At 38.6% G+C, this 17,641-nt stretch overlaps 2 protein-coding genes across 2 annotated transcripts in view; one reads left to right on the top strand and one right to left on the bottom strand.

The window, feature by feature from the left end:
* LOC113671165 (uncharacterized) overlaps nucleotides 1–2,396 on the bottom strand; it is a 3,071-nt gene extending 675 nt beyond the window's left edge. The window contains exons 1-2 of the mRNA XM_027187376.2: nucleotides 1,868–2,396; nucleotides 1–833 (exon numbers count right to left, since the gene is read on the bottom strand). The exon at nucleotides 1–833 is cut by the window's left edge and continues 675 nt beyond it. Of these exons, the coding sequence (XP_027043177.2) occupies nucleotides 349–833; nucleotides 1,868–2,336 (954 nt within the window). The 5' untranslated portion in view covers nucleotides 2,337–2,396 and the 3' untranslated portion in view covers nucleotides 1–348. The remainder of the gene's footprint in view (nucleotides 834–1,867) is intronic.
* Nucleotides 2,397–2,432: 36 nt separating this feature from the next.
* LOC113671158 (DNA excision repair protein ERCC-6) lies at nucleotides 2,433–17,540 on the top strand. Its single transcript, XM_027187371.2, has 19 exons — nucleotides 2,433–3,041; nucleotides 3,941–4,061; nucleotides 5,128–5,215; nucleotides 5,398–5,926; nucleotides 6,342–6,476; nucleotides 7,044–7,193; nucleotides 7,706–7,841; nucleotides 8,463–8,633; nucleotides 8,978–9,154; nucleotides 9,666–9,782; nucleotides 10,301–10,396; nucleotides 10,863–11,117; nucleotides 11,818–11,928; nucleotides 12,161–12,375; nucleotides 12,678–13,489; nucleotides 13,748–13,900; nucleotides 14,761–14,968; nucleotides 15,346–15,394; nucleotides 15,600–17,540. The coding sequence occupies exons 1-19, from the start codon at nucleotides 2,737–2,739 to the stop codon at nucleotides 15,978–15,980; spliced, it is 4,209 nt and encodes a 1,402-aa protein (XP_027043172.2). The 5' UTR covers nucleotides 2,433–2,736; the 3' UTR covers nucleotides 15,981–17,540.
* Nucleotides 17,541–17,641: the final 101 nt, after the last annotated feature.

Below are 17,641 nucleotides of genomic sequence, written 5' to 3'. Positions count from 1 at the left end.
ACAAAAAAATGACTTTTTAGAACAGCACCAAAACATGTTTCTGCTTTTTAAAATGAGAATGGTTAGTTACCATACCATTTTTGCGAGTAATAAATTGGATTTTAGATAAATGCCCCTTGTATAAACGCTGCACTTGAATCACAAAAAAATTGAATAAATGCTGTGACATTCAATTGAATAAATATGGTAACTGAAATAATTTATGTACTTTCACACCAGTACAACCTTAACTATTCAAACAATTTTCTTTATTGGATAATTAAATAAATCTTAAAGAATGGTTCTTTGTCATGAGTCTTCTACATAAAAATTCTAAATCAGTTTTAAATTATTTGGTTTGGGAATAATTCACATTCTCTCACACCAGTACATCTCAATCTTGTATGGAAGGATAACTTTATCTGTTTCTAGTTTGATATGTTTGTTTAAAATTGATTTAATTTTATCAATTTCCATTTTCTTTTCTTCATCACTTTTCACCGCTATGACACTAATCGATAAAAGCCTCCTTACAAATTCATCAAATGTCATGACCTGTTCATTCTTAAAACTTTCATCACCTTCTAGTGACCCAAATTTATCAGATGCCATTACCAAACTCTTCCATTCACCACTTTGTGCTTTTGGCGTGTTGGACTGCTCATAGAGGGGAAGAATGACATCATTGTCCATTTCTTTTACCCAGGGTACAGAGTGATCACGTGCATTCCAAACCAGACCAAACTTGCCACCAGGAACAAGTACACGCTGAATTTCAGAAAGCGACTTTTCATTGGCGAACCAGTGGAAACTTTGTGCCGCTATCACTGCATGTACTGAACCGTGAGGCAAACCTGAAACATACAAAAAAAAAAAAAATTGATACTGAGAAAAATGTTCTCTCATCTTGTCACGAGTGTGGGACAAAGAAAAATTTTGAGTCCCCATCAGGAATCGAACCTCAGACCTTTGGATTTCATGCTCCAATGTTCTACCACTGAGCCACAGAGACTCTACAGTGAGAGAGGTTTATTACGAAGTGGATGATGGATGGTCTTTGATATTGTAGCCTTAAGACTGCAATAGATAAAACTGGAATGGATCACTGTGTTATGTTTTTTAAATGAAATGGTGAATAATGCTTCATGAGCTATTAAACAACCACCTTCCCTGGCCACTAGACATTGGGTTCTGAAATTTGTCAAAATCTTCCATTTAGCATGCAGAATACTAAGAGGAATTCCAGTTTGTTTTCACATTCGAATAATGTTTATTATAATTTTTAATATCGCTTAAGGTAGAGGTTTCCATGAAAGCACATTAATGGTAGTCTACCACAGCTCAAAAGGCCTGGTTACTCTCTTCACCATCACTTGTTAAAGGCTGTGTTAACACATACATGTACAATAATTCTTTTCACGACCCTTTCAGAGTTGTAGTCTTGTTTACTGCAGTCAGCAAACACTTGTATAGGTGGACATACAGGTAAGAGTACTTCTGTTTCTCAAGGTTACTACAAGCTACTTTTATTTAAGTCCTTGGATTCATAAAAATGCAAAATGCTGAATGCATAGAAAAAGAAGAGGAAGCAGTGTTTTCATTCTTTTTAGTTTCAACTCAAGTCTTCTTGTATGAAAAAGCTCTATGATTAAAGTATTTTTTAAAAGAATGAGTGATAATAGCCTGGAGTCGAGTGTTTATACATTGTATAACAACCTCTGTAGAGTGCTCCACCACGCACTCCTGAGCTCTATTGCCAAAGCCAGCTACCCCCCATCCCCACCCCCTAGGCCAATAAAAGTGTCCTACACCATCCATCGTCGACAGACTTATTGCATCTGTTCTTTTAGGATAGATTAACTACAAAATCACAAGATATAATCCATACCAATATTTTCAGCAGAAAAATCTTTCATCTCTGTGGCTGGAAATTTTTGTTTAAACTCTTCTCTCATAGAAAGAAGCGGCTCGCTTGCAATTATTTCCACATTACTGCCGCGAAGAACCTTGAGTAAAACATCAGTGAACTTCCCTGTTCCTGCTCCAAGCTCTAGGATTCTTACTGGCTGATTAGATAAAGCATCTTGGTGTGAAATGCCAAGTTTACCAATCAAGAACTTTACGGCCTCTTCTGAGTAAGCGGGCCTGACCTGATCATAAAGTTTCGATGTTTCAAACCCGCTCTTTGCAACATGATGGACAGTTCCTTGTGACATTTTGTAAGGACAGTATTTAGAAACGGAAAAATGTTTCTTCTGAACAGAAGAACTTTTGAGCCAAGAGTAAATTCTGATCAAAGCACGTCGACGCAGAGTAATGCTAGGTACAAAACTGTTCACATGTAAGACTTGCGTCATATTCCGTTTACACCTGTTAGATCACCTGAGTTACACGAACAAATTTGAGAGCAGGTTCTTTCAGCGGTTTCATTAACTTGCAAAAATTATGTGGTGTAACGAAAAGATACGAGCAAACAAAATGGCTGACATGGCAATTTGGTAGAAAAATTTGAAAGAGGACTTAGCCTGCGAGGGTGATACGAGAGAGGTGTACATTTTATTGTACAGAATATTTTCTGAAATTGTTGATCTATATGGACAGAAGTTCTATTTCTTCTCGTCAATTGCTGAGGACTTAAAAAATTTGTATGCGAATGTTCTTACATAATCTGAATGAAGCGTGTCGAAACTGTGTGAAAACTGGTGAATAATTCAAAAAAGGTTCGCTTCTACCGTTTGTCTGCCAGGGTTAAGGAGAATGGATGTAACTTTCAAGAATTTAGAGGGAAATGAAGAAGAAAACTTTCAGGAGGATGAAGAGACAAGCCCCGTAAGTCACAAAACAAAGAGCTATGGTATATCCATTGATTCTGGCTTGATTCCATCTGTACCCGTCGAAGAGCAAGCAGCGGTGTTGAGAAACCTGGGAGTAAATGTATTTAACCAGGATGAATTTGAGGAAGGAGTTTTAAAGCAGGTCGATGAAGCCATTGCTGTGAAAGAAACAGAGGAGATTGTGAAAGGATGGGAGAAAAACCTGAAAGCTGTGGATGAAGATATCAGGTTAGCTTGGGAGAGCTTGACAGTCATCATTGCGATCTCTAAGTTGAAGATTGCAGTTATACAAAGATAACTGTGTGACATTGTGGCTCATGGACTGTCCATGAATTAGGTTCATCATTAGTTACCTTAGATGTTAGAGTTCTTTTCAAAATTAATGAATTTCTTAATAGACTTCTTCCTCAGTACTCATCCTTATATATCAGGGTGATAAGCATTAATGTACCAAAGTACTGATTATTGTACCAAAGGACTGTGAGAGATAAGGCTTAACTCTCACATAATGAGATATGCCCCATTGCAAACAATACCAGAATTGGTTCCATCTTGTCTCATCAAGGAAGAATGTACATGTTTTAATATTCCTACACTGTACAGAGGTTATTGTGAGGTCAGAATCTTCCTTAAATGCTCAATCATTCCATTTGATTCTTGGAATAATTTTGTCATCTAGTATCAGTGAATGGCCAGATCATATGCTGAATCCTAAATTATGAGGACCTTCGAATTTACCAGTCTTGACAATCAATTCAGTAGCTTAATGTTAGTGGCTGATTTACAGTAGTAATGATTCTACAGTGTGTATGCTGTTAAAATCATGAGTTATCCACATTAAGTGGGAGACACACTTGGCCATTTTATTTCTTAATCCCAACAAATTTGATTACCAGCAAAAAATCACAGATATCTGACTTCACAGATATCAGCAAATTTATATGCTGATTGCAGCAATCAGTGAAAACGGCTGCAGACCTGGGCATACATGGTGAATTTCACAGATCACTGTGATCAGCACATAAAATTGCCAAGTGTGTCTCTAGCTTTACAAAAAGGCTCTTGTAGCATATGAGCAATTCAGAGTACAATAACCTTTCCCATTATATTGTCATTCTTATTATCAGGATTGTGGAAAATGATTTGCTTGAGATTGACCAAATATTGAAAAGGGTTGAGAGTAAGAGTGGAGCTGGATATGAATCATGGAGAAGAACCCAAGCAGTGCAGAAACAAAAGGATAACAAGGTGTTTTTTTTGGATAATTCTGTTGTTGTAAATGCAATATAAAAAGTTTTTTGAAAAGCTTTGCATTAACATTCAAATCATAGCAACACAAAGAAGGTGAATAATACAAACCCAGGTTCATTGTCTTTGCACTAGCTTTCTCGAGTTTTAAAATTTATGTAACTCAATTATTATTGTTTTAGATCTGTGGCTTGCAATGCTGTAATTAGGGCGTTCTTAATGAATGTGTTTAAAAAAGACTTAGTATATTCTGGAGACTGGATAACCAGGTCATCTGTCAAGATTTTCCTTTCCTGAGTGTGACTATACTAGAAATTATCAAATGACCCATCTAGCCCAGCTCATGCAATCCCATCGAAAGCTGCTGGGAAAGCTGACATGTGTAGGGCTGGACAGGTTCACGTGAGCTGGTTTGGAAAAAGGCGTCTGGCCCTAGTGCACTTCTATGGCTTCATTGTAAAAATGTTGTTTGCTGTTGTTGCTAAAAATGAGTTACAGCAGTGAACAGAAATGAGAAAATAAGTCGCACTTTTCGATGAATTATGAGTTTCTTGTTCTGACACAAAAATGAAGGAAAAGTTTTAACTGTAGAATTTTTTGTGTGGTTTCCTGCACATGACAGTCTATTGCATCATATTCAGGTTAAATAAAATTTTTGAAATTTTTAAAACTTATTGGTCATATAATAAAAATGCTTATTGACTGAGTTAAGTTGGGCTGGAGGTGAAAGTGTTTGGCTCCAGATCAATGACGCATGCTGTTCTCAGTCTGTACGTTATGACTTCAAGGCAAATATGGCCCAAACTAACTCAGTCAATAAGTACATAGTGTTTATCCAACCCCTCTGGAAGAAACTATTTGTCATCATACAATTTGATATTTTCTCTCCAAATTGCAGCCTTTGAAAATTCTTCCCTCCCCCTGCTCCTAGGATTTTAAGTAACTTAGCTTGGGGTGGATAACAATGCTATGAGTGCATAGATGTACATGTACTTTTATGCATAGTCTGATCAAGATAGAGTAAGTTTAACTCTAATAATGCATTATTTTTTGCAAATTTCTTTAGCTTCGCCAGTTGAAGAAATTACAAGCAACTCAAAAGGCATTACACCACAAGTTAGGTATTGGAAATGAGGAGGAATTAGAACAACAGGGTACTGTTTTTTTTACATTTTTTTCTGGGAGTTAAAGGGTTGAGTCTGTGCCTTGTAGAGACAACTTAAAGTTCCAAGACAATTTGATACCACAACTGATTAAAGAGGCTTGTGAGACTTTGAAATGGGATCCCAAATTATGTGGTGCTAACTCCTACATGTCATTGTTTTTATATTTTCAGTCGAGTTTAAGACTTCAGATGGCAATATTCAGAATATGAGTGAAAACAGGAAATTCCCACTTGTCAGAGAAAACCTCTCAGGACAAGATGCATTGATTAAGACTGGAGAGATGACACCATTTGGAGGGACTATTCCAGGCAATGGCAATAAAGTGAACAAGAACAATTTTGGTGCAACTGATGCTGAAAACTCTAAGAATTACAAGCATGGTGGGAATGAGGATGGTGATGATGACAAGGACAACTATGATGAAGATCTTTATGATGCTGAATATGTTCCTGATGAAGGCGAGCTCAAGTACAGTTGGTTTGAGGATGATGAGAGGAACTGGAATGAGGATGATGTCCAACCAACCAAATCAGAGAAGCAGACTGGAAGAAAAACATCTTTAAATGTTGCATATGTAGAAGAAGATAGCCTTAAGCCAAAGAAGAAGAAGAAGAAAAAAACAAATCAAATGACCAGAAGAAGATATGACAATAAACCTGTTGATGATGGAAATGAAAAATTGTACCGCCAAAGGATCAGGTGATTTTTAATGCTCTGCTTGATTGACAGTAAGGATTGTACATCTTATCATTCATGTGATGAAATTTAAAATTTTTATTTTTCAGATATAACTTGAACAAAATTTTTCTAGCATTACATTAAATTTCATTTTGCTACGTTGAGCTGTAGTAGTGATCATAATGTACAGTGTATGACATTTGAATAAAGGGGTAAGTTTCTAAAGAGACTTTGGTGCCGTGTCAGTGGGTGGTATAACAAGATGATTTGGTTTGATCAACTGAGTTGATAAATGTAAGTTGGCCACAGTAAAGAGTTCCTGAAGCTGATGTTTTAAGTGTTAGCTCTGTGTTAGCTCATTAGCTCTAGATAACAAACTTTGTGAATTTATATCAAGTATACATGATTGTGTAACAATTAAGACTTTATGATTTAGGGAATGGAGAATCAGTGAACTTCTCAAAAAGAGAGGCAATTCCTCAGCTGTTGAAAGTGGTGAGGAAGAGTATCCTGATGCAGTTTTTGACAAGGGGCTTAAGATTCCAGGCAAATTATGGGACAAGTTGTACAAGTAAGTCCTATCTAATTCCTTCCTAGGTTTGAATCCTCTAAAGGAACCCATAATTGTCTCTTTGTTCTATACACCACTCTTTACTCATCCTACAAATTTTTACCAGGATGGTATATTGTTTTCATGTGAACAATTGCCCAATATTCCAACTGATTATTTTTAAAGCCACTGGATCGATAATAGTTTTTTACTGAAGAAAGCTGGGAGCTACTGTATGTGTAGCAAAGAAGTAGTTCTAGTGGGAGTGATGAACTAGTAAAGGAGAAAGATCTTGAAAAAAATATGTAAACAGCTCTTCCCAAACCCCCTCACTAGTTTGTTGTGTTCAGGCCCTCCGATGCTCTACCACTGAGCCACAGAGACTCTACGGTGAGTGAGGTCTATTACGAAGTTCATATGACATGCAAGAAGGAAATTTGTCCAACAATCAAGAGCTTCTTTAGTTGGTGATCATCTCCTTTGTTCTTGCGACCTTACGGCTTGATTCACAGGTGATACTGTAAGGAAAACTAACTGCTAGTCACTCTTAGGGATGAAAGGGTTAATCTACTGACGTGTATCTTCTAGATACCAACAGACAGGTGTAAAGTGGCTGTGGGAGCTTCACTGTCAGCAGGCTGGTGGTATTATTGGTGATGAAATGGGCCTGGGAAAGACTGTTCAGATGATTGTTTTCCTTGCTGGACTGAAGTACAGTAAAATATCAGCCAGGAAGAAGTGGGTATTCTCTTACAGTATTGTGTATAGAAAAGCTCCCTTATTTTGGTTGGCAAAAAGTAGTGAAATACTTCTTTCCACTGAAAATAGCAACTTATAACGTGTTGAAGCTGTCTGGACACGGTTGATTGAATGGTGGATAATGCTATTTTCTGGATAAATTGCTATCTGGTGGATAACGCAGGGTGTTTTTATGACACTTATCTGCTGGAGAGCGATTTATCCATCGGATAACGTCTTCCCCCCTTGAACAACTGGGCCCTGGTTGATAGTGCCATCTGCTCTTCAAGTAATTTGAACCTGAAAGACAGAATAGAAAGATGAATGAACTTATACCTTTTGAAAAAAAAACTGAGCCTTTGTCCCTTCATGGAGAGGAAAAAGGGGAAGTAGCTCTGGCAGTTGTGATTACTTAACTCAAGTTGACTTACAGATTAATCATATCCATCACCAGAATGTACTGATTATGAAGAAGATTCCGAATGACAAAGCATTCTGTGTTAATGTGGCAGGCAGCCAGGGCTAGGACCAGTGTTGATTGTGTGTCCTGTGACAGTTCTTCATCAGTGGGTACAAGAGTTTCATAAATGGTGGCCAGAGTTCAGAGTGGCTGTACTTCACGAAACAGGAAGTTATCAAGGATTCAAGGTTAGTTGTATACTCAGGCAAACAAGAAGGCAGAAAGAGAGGCAGACGTGTAAACAAGCAGACAGACTCATAAACAGACAAGCAAGGAAGTAAACAAGAATGTGTAGAAAACTGACTGTTCGATCAAATGAGTGAGTGACTGATTAGCTGGCTTACAGACAGACAGACAGGCAGAAGCAAAACTAGTATCACATAAAAGAGCGCTTTTCGATCGAGTTTCGTAAAACTAAAACCAGAGTAATGAAAACGGCAAATCTGAAGAAAGAAAAATATCCTCAAGAGCTACTAGGAACTCAAAGTCAAAACAAGCAAACTCCTTATTGAAGCGCAGGCGACCAAGTCGTCATCGGTTTTAGTTTTGCATCTCATTGGTCAAGAGGATGGCGCTAGTTCTGTAGATGACAGACTGAATAAACTTCAAAATCAGCGCAATCTCGGATTACGTACAATTGAAAGTTGCTCTAAAACAACTGACTAACACATGGAAATGAACACGAAAACTAGCAAACAAACAAAAAGACAAGCTATCAGATAGAGAAGGGTATAGCAAAACAAACAAACAGACCTACACGCAGATAGGCTGGAAAATAAACAGTCTCAGTGTTAGAATGTATCTTGCAGCAAGAGCTGATCAAAAAGATGTGTAAAGAGAACGGTGTGTTGGTGACATCCTTTGCGGGAATTCGTCAACATCAGGATCATCTGCTTGCCCAGAGGTTTGACTATGTTATTCTGGACGAGGGTCACAAGATTAGAAATCCAGATGCAGAGATAACTTTGGCATGTAAACAGGTAAAATTGCAAGCTGTGCTTTTTTATGTTAAATCTCTTGATACTTATTATGATATTATCAGCGCTGCAGGACGCGCGTTTGTTCGCCCGTGGGAAGATTGGAGACGAGTCGGGGAGAGGTTTATCGGGGATCGCTGACCCCGATGCAGACCTCTCGCGGGCTCACGTTACTTAAGACTTTATACTCTTCCGTGGGCGGTGAAACACTCGTGCACGCAGGCTAGACGTTCGGTTATTTTTTGACAAATCGTTTTAGAGCGGAGATACTTAATGGATGATAAACATTTCTCAGTTTTAAATCACGACTAATAAATATTTAATGCTTTCATTTTTTGTGTGATTAGTTTCGCACTTGTCACCGCATCATCCTCTCTGGCTCACCCATGCAGAACAACTTGCGAGAACTGTGGTCGCTGTTTGACTTTGTGTTCCCTGGAAAACTTGGCACCCTGCCTGTGTTCATGACTGAATTCTCCGTGCCTATTACTATGGGGGGATATTGTAATGCTACTAAAGTTCAGGTACTGACTCCAGGGAGGTATACAGGGGTCTTGGTCTCGAACAAGCATTTTACGGTCACATGTAAATTGGCCTGAATATTTGTCTGCAGATATTGTCTGTCCTCTTCCCTGAACAGATTTTGTACCCAGGCAAATGATTCTTTTAAAATCTATGTATATTTGAGTACAATTTCGAGCTAATTTTTTAAAATCCTTTTTGCTTTTGGAAAGTTCATTGCTTCATTAAGTTCATTAAAAGTTCATTAAATTGGCTTGCAGAAATCAACTGTTCGCTTCTCTTAACTGATTTTGTCTCAACGCAAATGATTCTTGTAAAATCTGACAATTTAAAGCTGATTTTTTAACATCCTTTTTTCCTTTGGAAAGTTCATTTGATCATATTCATCGTGTGTTTTACGTAACTTTTCATCATGACGAGGAAATTACAACAACAGTTGCCTCAACAAATTTTGGTAACCAGAAGCGTCGAGTGTCAGCTCTTTTATTTAAATGCTCTTTGTTTATTACGAAGGTCGAAACAGCATACAAGTGCGCCTGTGTTCTCAGAGACACAATCAACCCATACCTGCTGAGAAGACTGAAGAAAGACGTCAACATGAGCTTGGATCTACCAGCAAAGAATGAGCAGGTTTTTAAACCACTTGTTACCAAACTTTCGCCGCCTTCTGTGTCATTAGGGTCATCAGTGACGTTAGCCCTGCATACTGCTATAATCAGCAATGTCGAAAGCGTCGTGTGCAAAAATATGAATGAAGGGGTAAGTTTCTAAAGAAACTGTGGTGCTGCGTCGGTGGGAGAGTATAGCAGGTAATTTAGTGTTAACAACTGGGTTGAAAACGTGTGCAAAAATAGTTTGACGGAGATGGTCGATTTTGTGCTTCACTAAGGTTTCGTCAATGTATTGGTCATAGGATGGTAATTGAGCTAATAATTTTTGGCTCTATCTAGCGCTTCATGATCGCTGCAAAACCGAAGGTTTCCTGGTTGTTACCGTAATATCTCCCTTTATTGTGATGAAAGAAACTAGAATTTTGATCGAACGACGACACGATTCTATAATCACAAAAGTTGTCTTTTTTTTGCTACCTAAATCCTCAGTAAGTTCTAGTCTCAACAGATACCTGAAGCCATTTTTTGTCTGTACAGGTTCTTTTCTGTCGATTGAGTCAGGAGCAGCGTGAACTTTACCAGCAGTATTTAGACTCTAAAGAGGTGCAGGCCATTTTAGCTGGTAACTATAAGGTATGCCTGGTACTTTCTTCCCTTTACATGAGAGCAAAGTCTTAGTATCACGATCAGAGCGTACGCATTATGCGCGGGAAACCATGCAAGTGGACAGAGCGTGTAACAGCAAAAAACGTCATCTTTTTAACTCGAAATAATGGTGTTTATTAGATTGTAGCACTAGGGGTAGGTTGAAACTAAAAACAGAGATAAACGTTAAGTTAGCTAATTAAGAAAAACAAACTACAAACAAAAAATGAATACAAACGAAGGGAAATGAAAAAAATAGGTACATTGATAACGCGTAATATATAACTGCAAAATCGACCTCTAAAACAGAAGTGTCCCGAGCGTGATCAAATTTGGGGTTCTGCTGTCAAGGAACTGTCTCTCTTGGTAGCCAGTACTTTTCAGCATCATCTAATGGATTATATAAATATTTAAATTTATTTGCTAATTTCAGTTTCTCCGTTCATTGTGTTAGGTTTTTCCTGGTCTGATCATGCTGCGGAAGATTTGCAACCATCCTGACCTGACATCAACAGCAGGCTCCCTGCTTAAAGCTAAACAGGATGCTCTCAAGGCTGAACTAGGGGGGAGGGCTGAGGAGGAAGAACCTGACCCTGATGATGGGTATGGGGACCCCAAACGGTCTGGAAAGATGATTGTTGTGGAAGCTTTGTTGAAGATGTGGCAAGAACAGGGACATAGAGTATTACTGTTTTCGCAGACAAGACAGGTTAGTGAAAACGCTGTTGACCCAAAGTGACAGTCGTTCGTATTTTACCTGCTTGAGAAACTCCTGCGATTCCATAAAATTTAAGCGGCGTAACCACGGAAAACGGTTGTTGAAAGTTCAGAGCGACTTTACGAACAAACTACTTTGTCTTTTCTTCTGTAGCGGCCTGTAATGCTGGTGTCTCATTAAGGCGAGTCAACGTCACAAGCTCGCGATCGTTTATTTGCCAGTCATGTTTGATTTAGAGTAACAGCGGACCACTTTAGAAGTCGTAAATATCGGTGTAATATAACCAGATGTTCCTCAATTTTGGCAGGGGCATATTTGGAAAAACGAATCTTGCGCGGGCGGAAATACTTAATATAATGAACTTTTATGAGACGAAGCCCTCCGGTGGAGTATGCGAATTCTTGCAGATGTTCCTGTTTCCCCTCTCTTTTGTACATGGATGGGGGCACCCTCAGATATCCACCTGGGTTAGTAAGTCGCGCAGTAATATGTATACATAAAACTCGATGTCCACGAACCCATTTTGCCATTCCCTGAGAATTCTGTTTTAACCGGAGGGTATACGTACTGTATCTCTGACCATTAGAGCCATACAGCTCACAAAGTAGATTGTGAGTTGTAGCTTTCTTTTTCACCGAGTGTCGGTAAGGTAACACTAACAAATAAACCTGGTACGGGATCATTCTTTTAGATGTTAAATATCCTTGAAAAGTTTGTCGAAGCCAGAGGCTACAGATACTTCAGACTTGATGGTTCGACACCAGTGGCGTCCCGACAGCCTTTGATCACAGACTTCAACGAGGTACACTCTGTATAATGGATTTAGTGGCTTTATACCGAACCCAAACTACACCTACGTTTCGTTTTCAGTCTGTGCTTAATGCTGCTTGTCTGTACTCTGATTTAAAATGACTCATCAAAGGACATTTGTGTAGATGCCACGTTAAGTGTATTGCAAAAACAAGGATGCTTACATTAGGTGCAATCTCGCCAGATAACATTATTGATAATAGAATTCTTTCTCTGTGTATCAGGATCGTTCAATTTTCTTGTTTATTCTCACCACTCGTGTTGGCGGGCTGGGCGTGAATCTTGTGGGCGCAGACAGGATTATCATTTATGACCCTGATTGGAACCCCAGTACTGACACGCAGGCACGAGAACGAGCCTGGAGGATTGGACAGAAGAAGGACGTCACCATCTATCGCTTAATCACAAGTGGAACAATAGAGGAGAAGATCTACCATCGGTAGGAACATCAGGAGGATTTTTTCTTTCTTCTTTTTTTTCTTTTTTAAGAAGAGTTAATCATGTGACATACATTGATTTGAAGATGTAAATAGGGACGACGCATTCATAAGCACATGCGCAAGACACATGTGCTTGCCTCGCACACGCTCACACGCAGATGATATGCCTATGTCATTAGTGAAAACTGTGCAGTGTTATAGACTCTGTTCACATAAATCCGCCGAAGAGGTAACTAATTTCGTTGTGAAACGAAACCTACTTTACCATCGTCGACAAAAAATATTTTCTTTCCGTTCGTAGGCAAATTTTCAAACAGTTCCTCACCAATCGAGTTCTGAAAGATCCCAAGCAACGCAGATTCTTTAAGTCCAATGACCTTTATGAGCTCTTCACGTTAGACAACTGTGACGTCAAATACGGCACAGAAACAAGCGCCATTTTCGCTGGGTCAAACTGTGAAGTCAAATTGGGATCGCGTCGAAGGAAGAAAAGGGAGGCTGAACAAACAAAGGTGGTGAAGCGTCAAGTCGACAACGAGGAAACAAAAAAATCGAAAAAGGTAGAAATAGAAAAGGATGCACAAATTAGTGGAGGTGCTTTCTCGATCGATTGGCGGGACATAGCTGAAACACAAAGCTTGTCACAGGATAAGGAATCAAAGAAAGAAGGGCAAGAAGCATCGAAGGAAGTTTACGTGGAAACTGTTGGTGAAAAAAGCTCCGCTCAAGACGGTCTCATTGACGAGGGAAAGGAAGAGAAAAGTGGAGAAAATGATGAGCTCGTGAACGAAGATTTGGCAGCGAAAGCCATGTTAGTCGATTCTTACGATGTAGAGAAAGAAGAATCTACATCAGCCTCTTCTAAACAAGATGAAACCCACATCCAAATTCAAACGTCAGAACAATCTGAATCAAAGAGAGAGAACACAGCAACAATTGTAGAAAATGATAATATTCCTAAGGAAGACAACCAGGGAAGCCTTGAAAAAGAGACTGGTCACGTTTTGAAAAAAGGAAAAAAGAACCTTTCGTCTTTGAGCGATAATGAACTGACGAAGAAAGTTAAGCGAAAAAAAAAGAAAAAAAGAATGAAAAGGAAACGTCAAGGAGGAGGTAGGTGAAATCAATCTGAATCACGTGTGAAACCAAATTGCTGGTTTGATTGCATTCCGATTAGGTGTCGTTGAACCAAAGCTAAAGTGATCACAACAGCCAATCAGATTTGAGGAAAAAGATCACGAAGAGCCAATCAGGACGCAAAATAAAATACAAGTACCCAAAGCGCGGGAAAACGTGGCTTGTTTTACATCTGATTGATTGAGCGCTTGGCACGAGTTTTCTGTATAATCACTTTCTTTGTGTGATTTGCAGTAATTGACGGTCAGCACATCGATCATCTGGATCACAGCGAAATCTACAACTCAGTGAATGCTAGTCAGTCAAGTGCAGAAGAAGTGGAAGAACAGAAACAGCAAAACGCTCATCAGGACGAGTTTATTCTGAAGCATCTCTTTAAGAAATCAGGTCTGGATGTAGTCTTGTTTTTACTTATCTTGATGGTTGAGATGACAATTTTTAAGGTCAAAACTGGGTACATAATAACTAGGTAAGCGCCTTATTTTCGTGAAAATTGTTGCCAGAGAACAGGACGTCGCTCTGACATTCGGCGATACTGGCTGGTGCTCATCCCATTGGGCGAGTTATTCTCGGAAGGTTGTCGGATGCTTTAACGAAGGTTTGCCGTATCCACAGATAATGCAGTAGAAATTCAGTTTGGGTTTATCTTGCTATTTCTTTGGCGTCAAATTTTTAAATTCGTTCGTCAAAGGACAACTTTGTCAAATTTGGTCTTAAATTAAAATGTGAAATTTCTTTACACCGTAAGGGAAGGAAGAGAAATCAATAGTTTTTGGTTTTATTACAAGTAGAGTTTAATTAATGAATTCATAGGAGATAGATACGGGTCCGGCACAAGGAGTGAACCTCCCTCCCTTTAGGAGTTTAATTGATGATTGGTGGGGAACTGTCACCAAAAGAAATGCCATGGAGTTGCCTTTTCTGGACTAGCCAGGGCCGGGTTAAGGTAACCCAGGGTTAGTGTTAATCTAAATTTCAGATGTGAAAGCTTAAAGAGAAAATTTAATAGAATTATTTTTGTGTAGAATTTGATTTTTGGATGCTCTTAAAAGAATAGAGAAATTTATCCTAAGAAGGCTTTTGGACGAGGGAATAAAGAAACCTGGATTAAATTTAACCTTGGGTTAGCGCTTATCGGTCTAGGGACAACTAGGCCCAAGGAGATTAACTTTATGTAACGGAATACAAAATGAGTCTGGCAAAATAGGCTCCATTATAGACATCGCCTATTTTGCCCATTTTAATAGGTGTACATAGTGCGTTGAAGCATGACGTCATCATGGAGGCTAGCAACCCGGATTACGCACTGATTGAAACAGAGGCAAACCGTGTGGCAGAGCATGCTGTGAAAGCGCTGAAACGATCACGCCAGTTATGTCTAAGTGCGAACAGAGGGGTTCCTACATGGACGGGCGTGTCAGGTTCATCTGGTTTGACTGAACCAGCCGCAAAGAGGTATTGTCGTTTAAGGTCTGCTTGAGATAAACATATCTTATCAGTAGCAAGTAAACTTTATGACGTAATGTGTTTCTCAGATAGAGTAGAAAAATTTTTCACTTAAGGTATGGGTGGGCAATGAGTGCAATTGATGGAAAGTACGTGAAAATAAATAATCAGTGGCAAGTATGAATGGGGCTTCGTCGTGAAGCGCGCGGGTTGCAAGCTCCGCTACAAGTGGCAAGAAAGTGGCGCGAAAATGTCAAATAGAGCCAAACGCAGAAATTTTGCATTTATGCCAAGTTATGGAAAATGTGCGTACACTACGTTGCTGGTTTTTGTAGGCTGTTGAAGTTAAAAGTACTTTTATGTAAATTATTTTTTGTTTGGATTAGGCCACGGTTTGGACAGAAGAAGAAGGTCGGTTCAGAGGAAGCTGCAAAAGTGAGAATTGTACTTAAAAAATTTAAACACACACATACACACTCTCTGTCAGATTGACTAGGAGAGTAAAGCTTTTGATTAGCGAAATTTCACTTTCCTATTTATCGCTTTCCATTCGTTTCCTGGTGTTAATCGCATCAGCACCTTTCTGACTCCAGGCGAATTATGATTAAGCTTCTAATACTTATTTTTTTGTGGTTAACAGTCCTCCTCCACTTTGGAAGTCAAGCCTCACTTCAGTGGCGACCAAATGGGCATGAGCAGTTCGTCGGCAGAAGGCACGGAACCAGTCCACTCTAGTCAACTGCTGGCGAAGATGAGGGCTAGAAACAACATTTTGCCTAGCAATGAGACAGGGCATGGAAACGAGAATGACGACTTAATTCTCCAGATAAGGACTTTCATTGCGTCACAAGGAACAACGTTGGGACAAGCCACAACTCAGGAAATTTTAGACGAGTTTCGTTCTAAACTCCCATCTAATGAAACTACCTTGTTTCGCTCTATGTTGCGACAGATTTGTACTTTTACAAGGGATTCGTCATCTGGGAAAGGCATCTGGATTTTAAACGAAGAGTTTAGATGAAGCACCAATTTCTCACAACTAGGGTAGAAATCTCCTATGCTCTCCAAAGTAATGGAAATGGTTGCTTGCAGTCGCATAAGTAGCTGGTTAAAAAAATGGTGATCTTCAAAAATCTTTAATCTTTATAGGCGCTGAAAAATTTATCAGGCTACAATATAAAATGAATAACTTTATATCTATGCTTTAAAACGACGTAATCTTAACACCTTCTACAGTTTATATATAACCAAACTAGTCAGCAACTTAGACCCGGTTTTCCATGAATGCTGTGCGCAAGACTTAACGATTCGGAGATATATAGTTCGCGGAAAAGAAACAATCAGTTTGTGTACAGAGCGATTAAGAGATTAAGCTTGACGCGAACCTTAAGAAAAATTGAACTTCTTGCCTTCTACTTTTAATCCTTTTGATACTAAGATGATGTATGTCCATTGACTATGGAGAATAATTTTTTTTAGTGCATATCCACTGGCTCGATTTAAGAATTACAGACAAAGGTGAGACACGACAGATGTCAATTTTGCTTTTTGCCGTTCCTGTAAACGTAATGCTAATTAACAGCTTACGAACATTTAAGATTTTAGTAGGTTCGCAAAAACTGCGCCCAAAAATAGCCATGAAATTGGCAGCTGAAGAAGAACGTCTGTGATGACAGTCTGTTGAAATTTCAAAATAACGAAAGTCACGGAAATTTGCAAGATCTTCAACGAAGATGAAAAAAAAAAATAATGAAATAAAAAAATAAAATAAACATTAGGTTAACTGGCCTGAAGATGTCGGTTAATATGTTGTGAAATCTTTAAAAGTAAAACAAATTACACTATAGTTACGTTAGTTTTGTGTAGCTTTTGTTCGGCATCCTGGCAAACGAAGACAATTAAATACTGAAATTATCATAACTAAAGTAAAATATTGTGGATTAGAATTATATATCCGATCTTTCACTTGATAATTTTCCCTTTCAACCTATTTCTTGATAGTAAAATTGCTTAAATCTTAAGTATTTCCCAACACTGATCAATTTAGTTTCGGCAGATAGCTTAGATTGTTTAGTTACTTATTAAAATCGTAGTTACTAACCCGCGTTAGACTAGTTATGGCTATCTGCAGGTCAGCCAATGAACTATTGATAGTTTGAAAGTGTAAATAGAAGGTTTGTGTTCCTTTGAAGTGAGGTTCATGTAAAAAATATCTACCTAAGGTAGGAAAATACAAACCGTAACCGAGAGAAATTCCAAGGGATTGGCTGAGCTTTATGGTACCCTCGCTTATGGACTTTTTTACTTTTTTAACGATAAGGAAACTAGTACAGTTGAGAGCATAGCTTCCCGGTGTTTTCGTCAATTAAGATGGTGATCGCGAGCAATAAGATCAGACTCCTTGTGAAAATAGACTCAGTGTACAAGAAAAAATAAGAATAGGAAGTTGAAGATGTAAACGTTTGTTGTCAGCCACTTTAAGTTTGCGTTCTAAACGCGCTACAAACAAACAACTATTTGTAGACCGAGGTAAAAATCATGAAGCTAGGTGATCATTCAAATAAAAGAGTTTTATGTTTTCCATTGTTATAATAAACTGAGTTTCGTTTCGAAAAAAAGACCTTGATCTTCTCATGTCAACATGATAAATGTGGTTGTCTTTTGGGTGTGCATATGACAACT

Source organism: Pocillopora damicornis, chromosome 10 (genome assembly GCF_964200805.1).
Source record: "Pocillopora damicornis chromosome 10, jaPocDami1.2, whole genome shotgun sequence".
In the NCBI taxonomy this organism is placed as follows: Eukaryota; Metazoa; Cnidaria; class Anthozoa; order Scleractinia; family Pocilloporidae; genus Pocillopora; species Pocillopora damicornis.
The sequence above is the reverse complement of the archived record's forward strand: the minus strand, read 5'-3'. Positions and strand labels throughout refer to the sequence as shown.

Excerpts from the sequence above, each read along its gene's own strand:
- LOC113671158 (XM_027187371.2), top strand. The coding sequence starts at position 2,737 with ATGGATGTAACTTTCAAGAATTTAGAGGGAAATGAAGAAGAAAACTTT. Across the intron at positions 8,634-8,977 it reads TAACTTTGGCATGTAAACAG|TTTCGCACTTGTCACCGCAT; the intron begins GTAAAATTGCAA and ends TTGTGTGATTAG. Across the intron at positions 14,969-15,345 it reads ACTGAACCAGCCGCAAAGAG|GCCACGGTTTGGACAGAAGA; the intron begins GTATTGTCGTTT and ends TGTTTGGATTAG.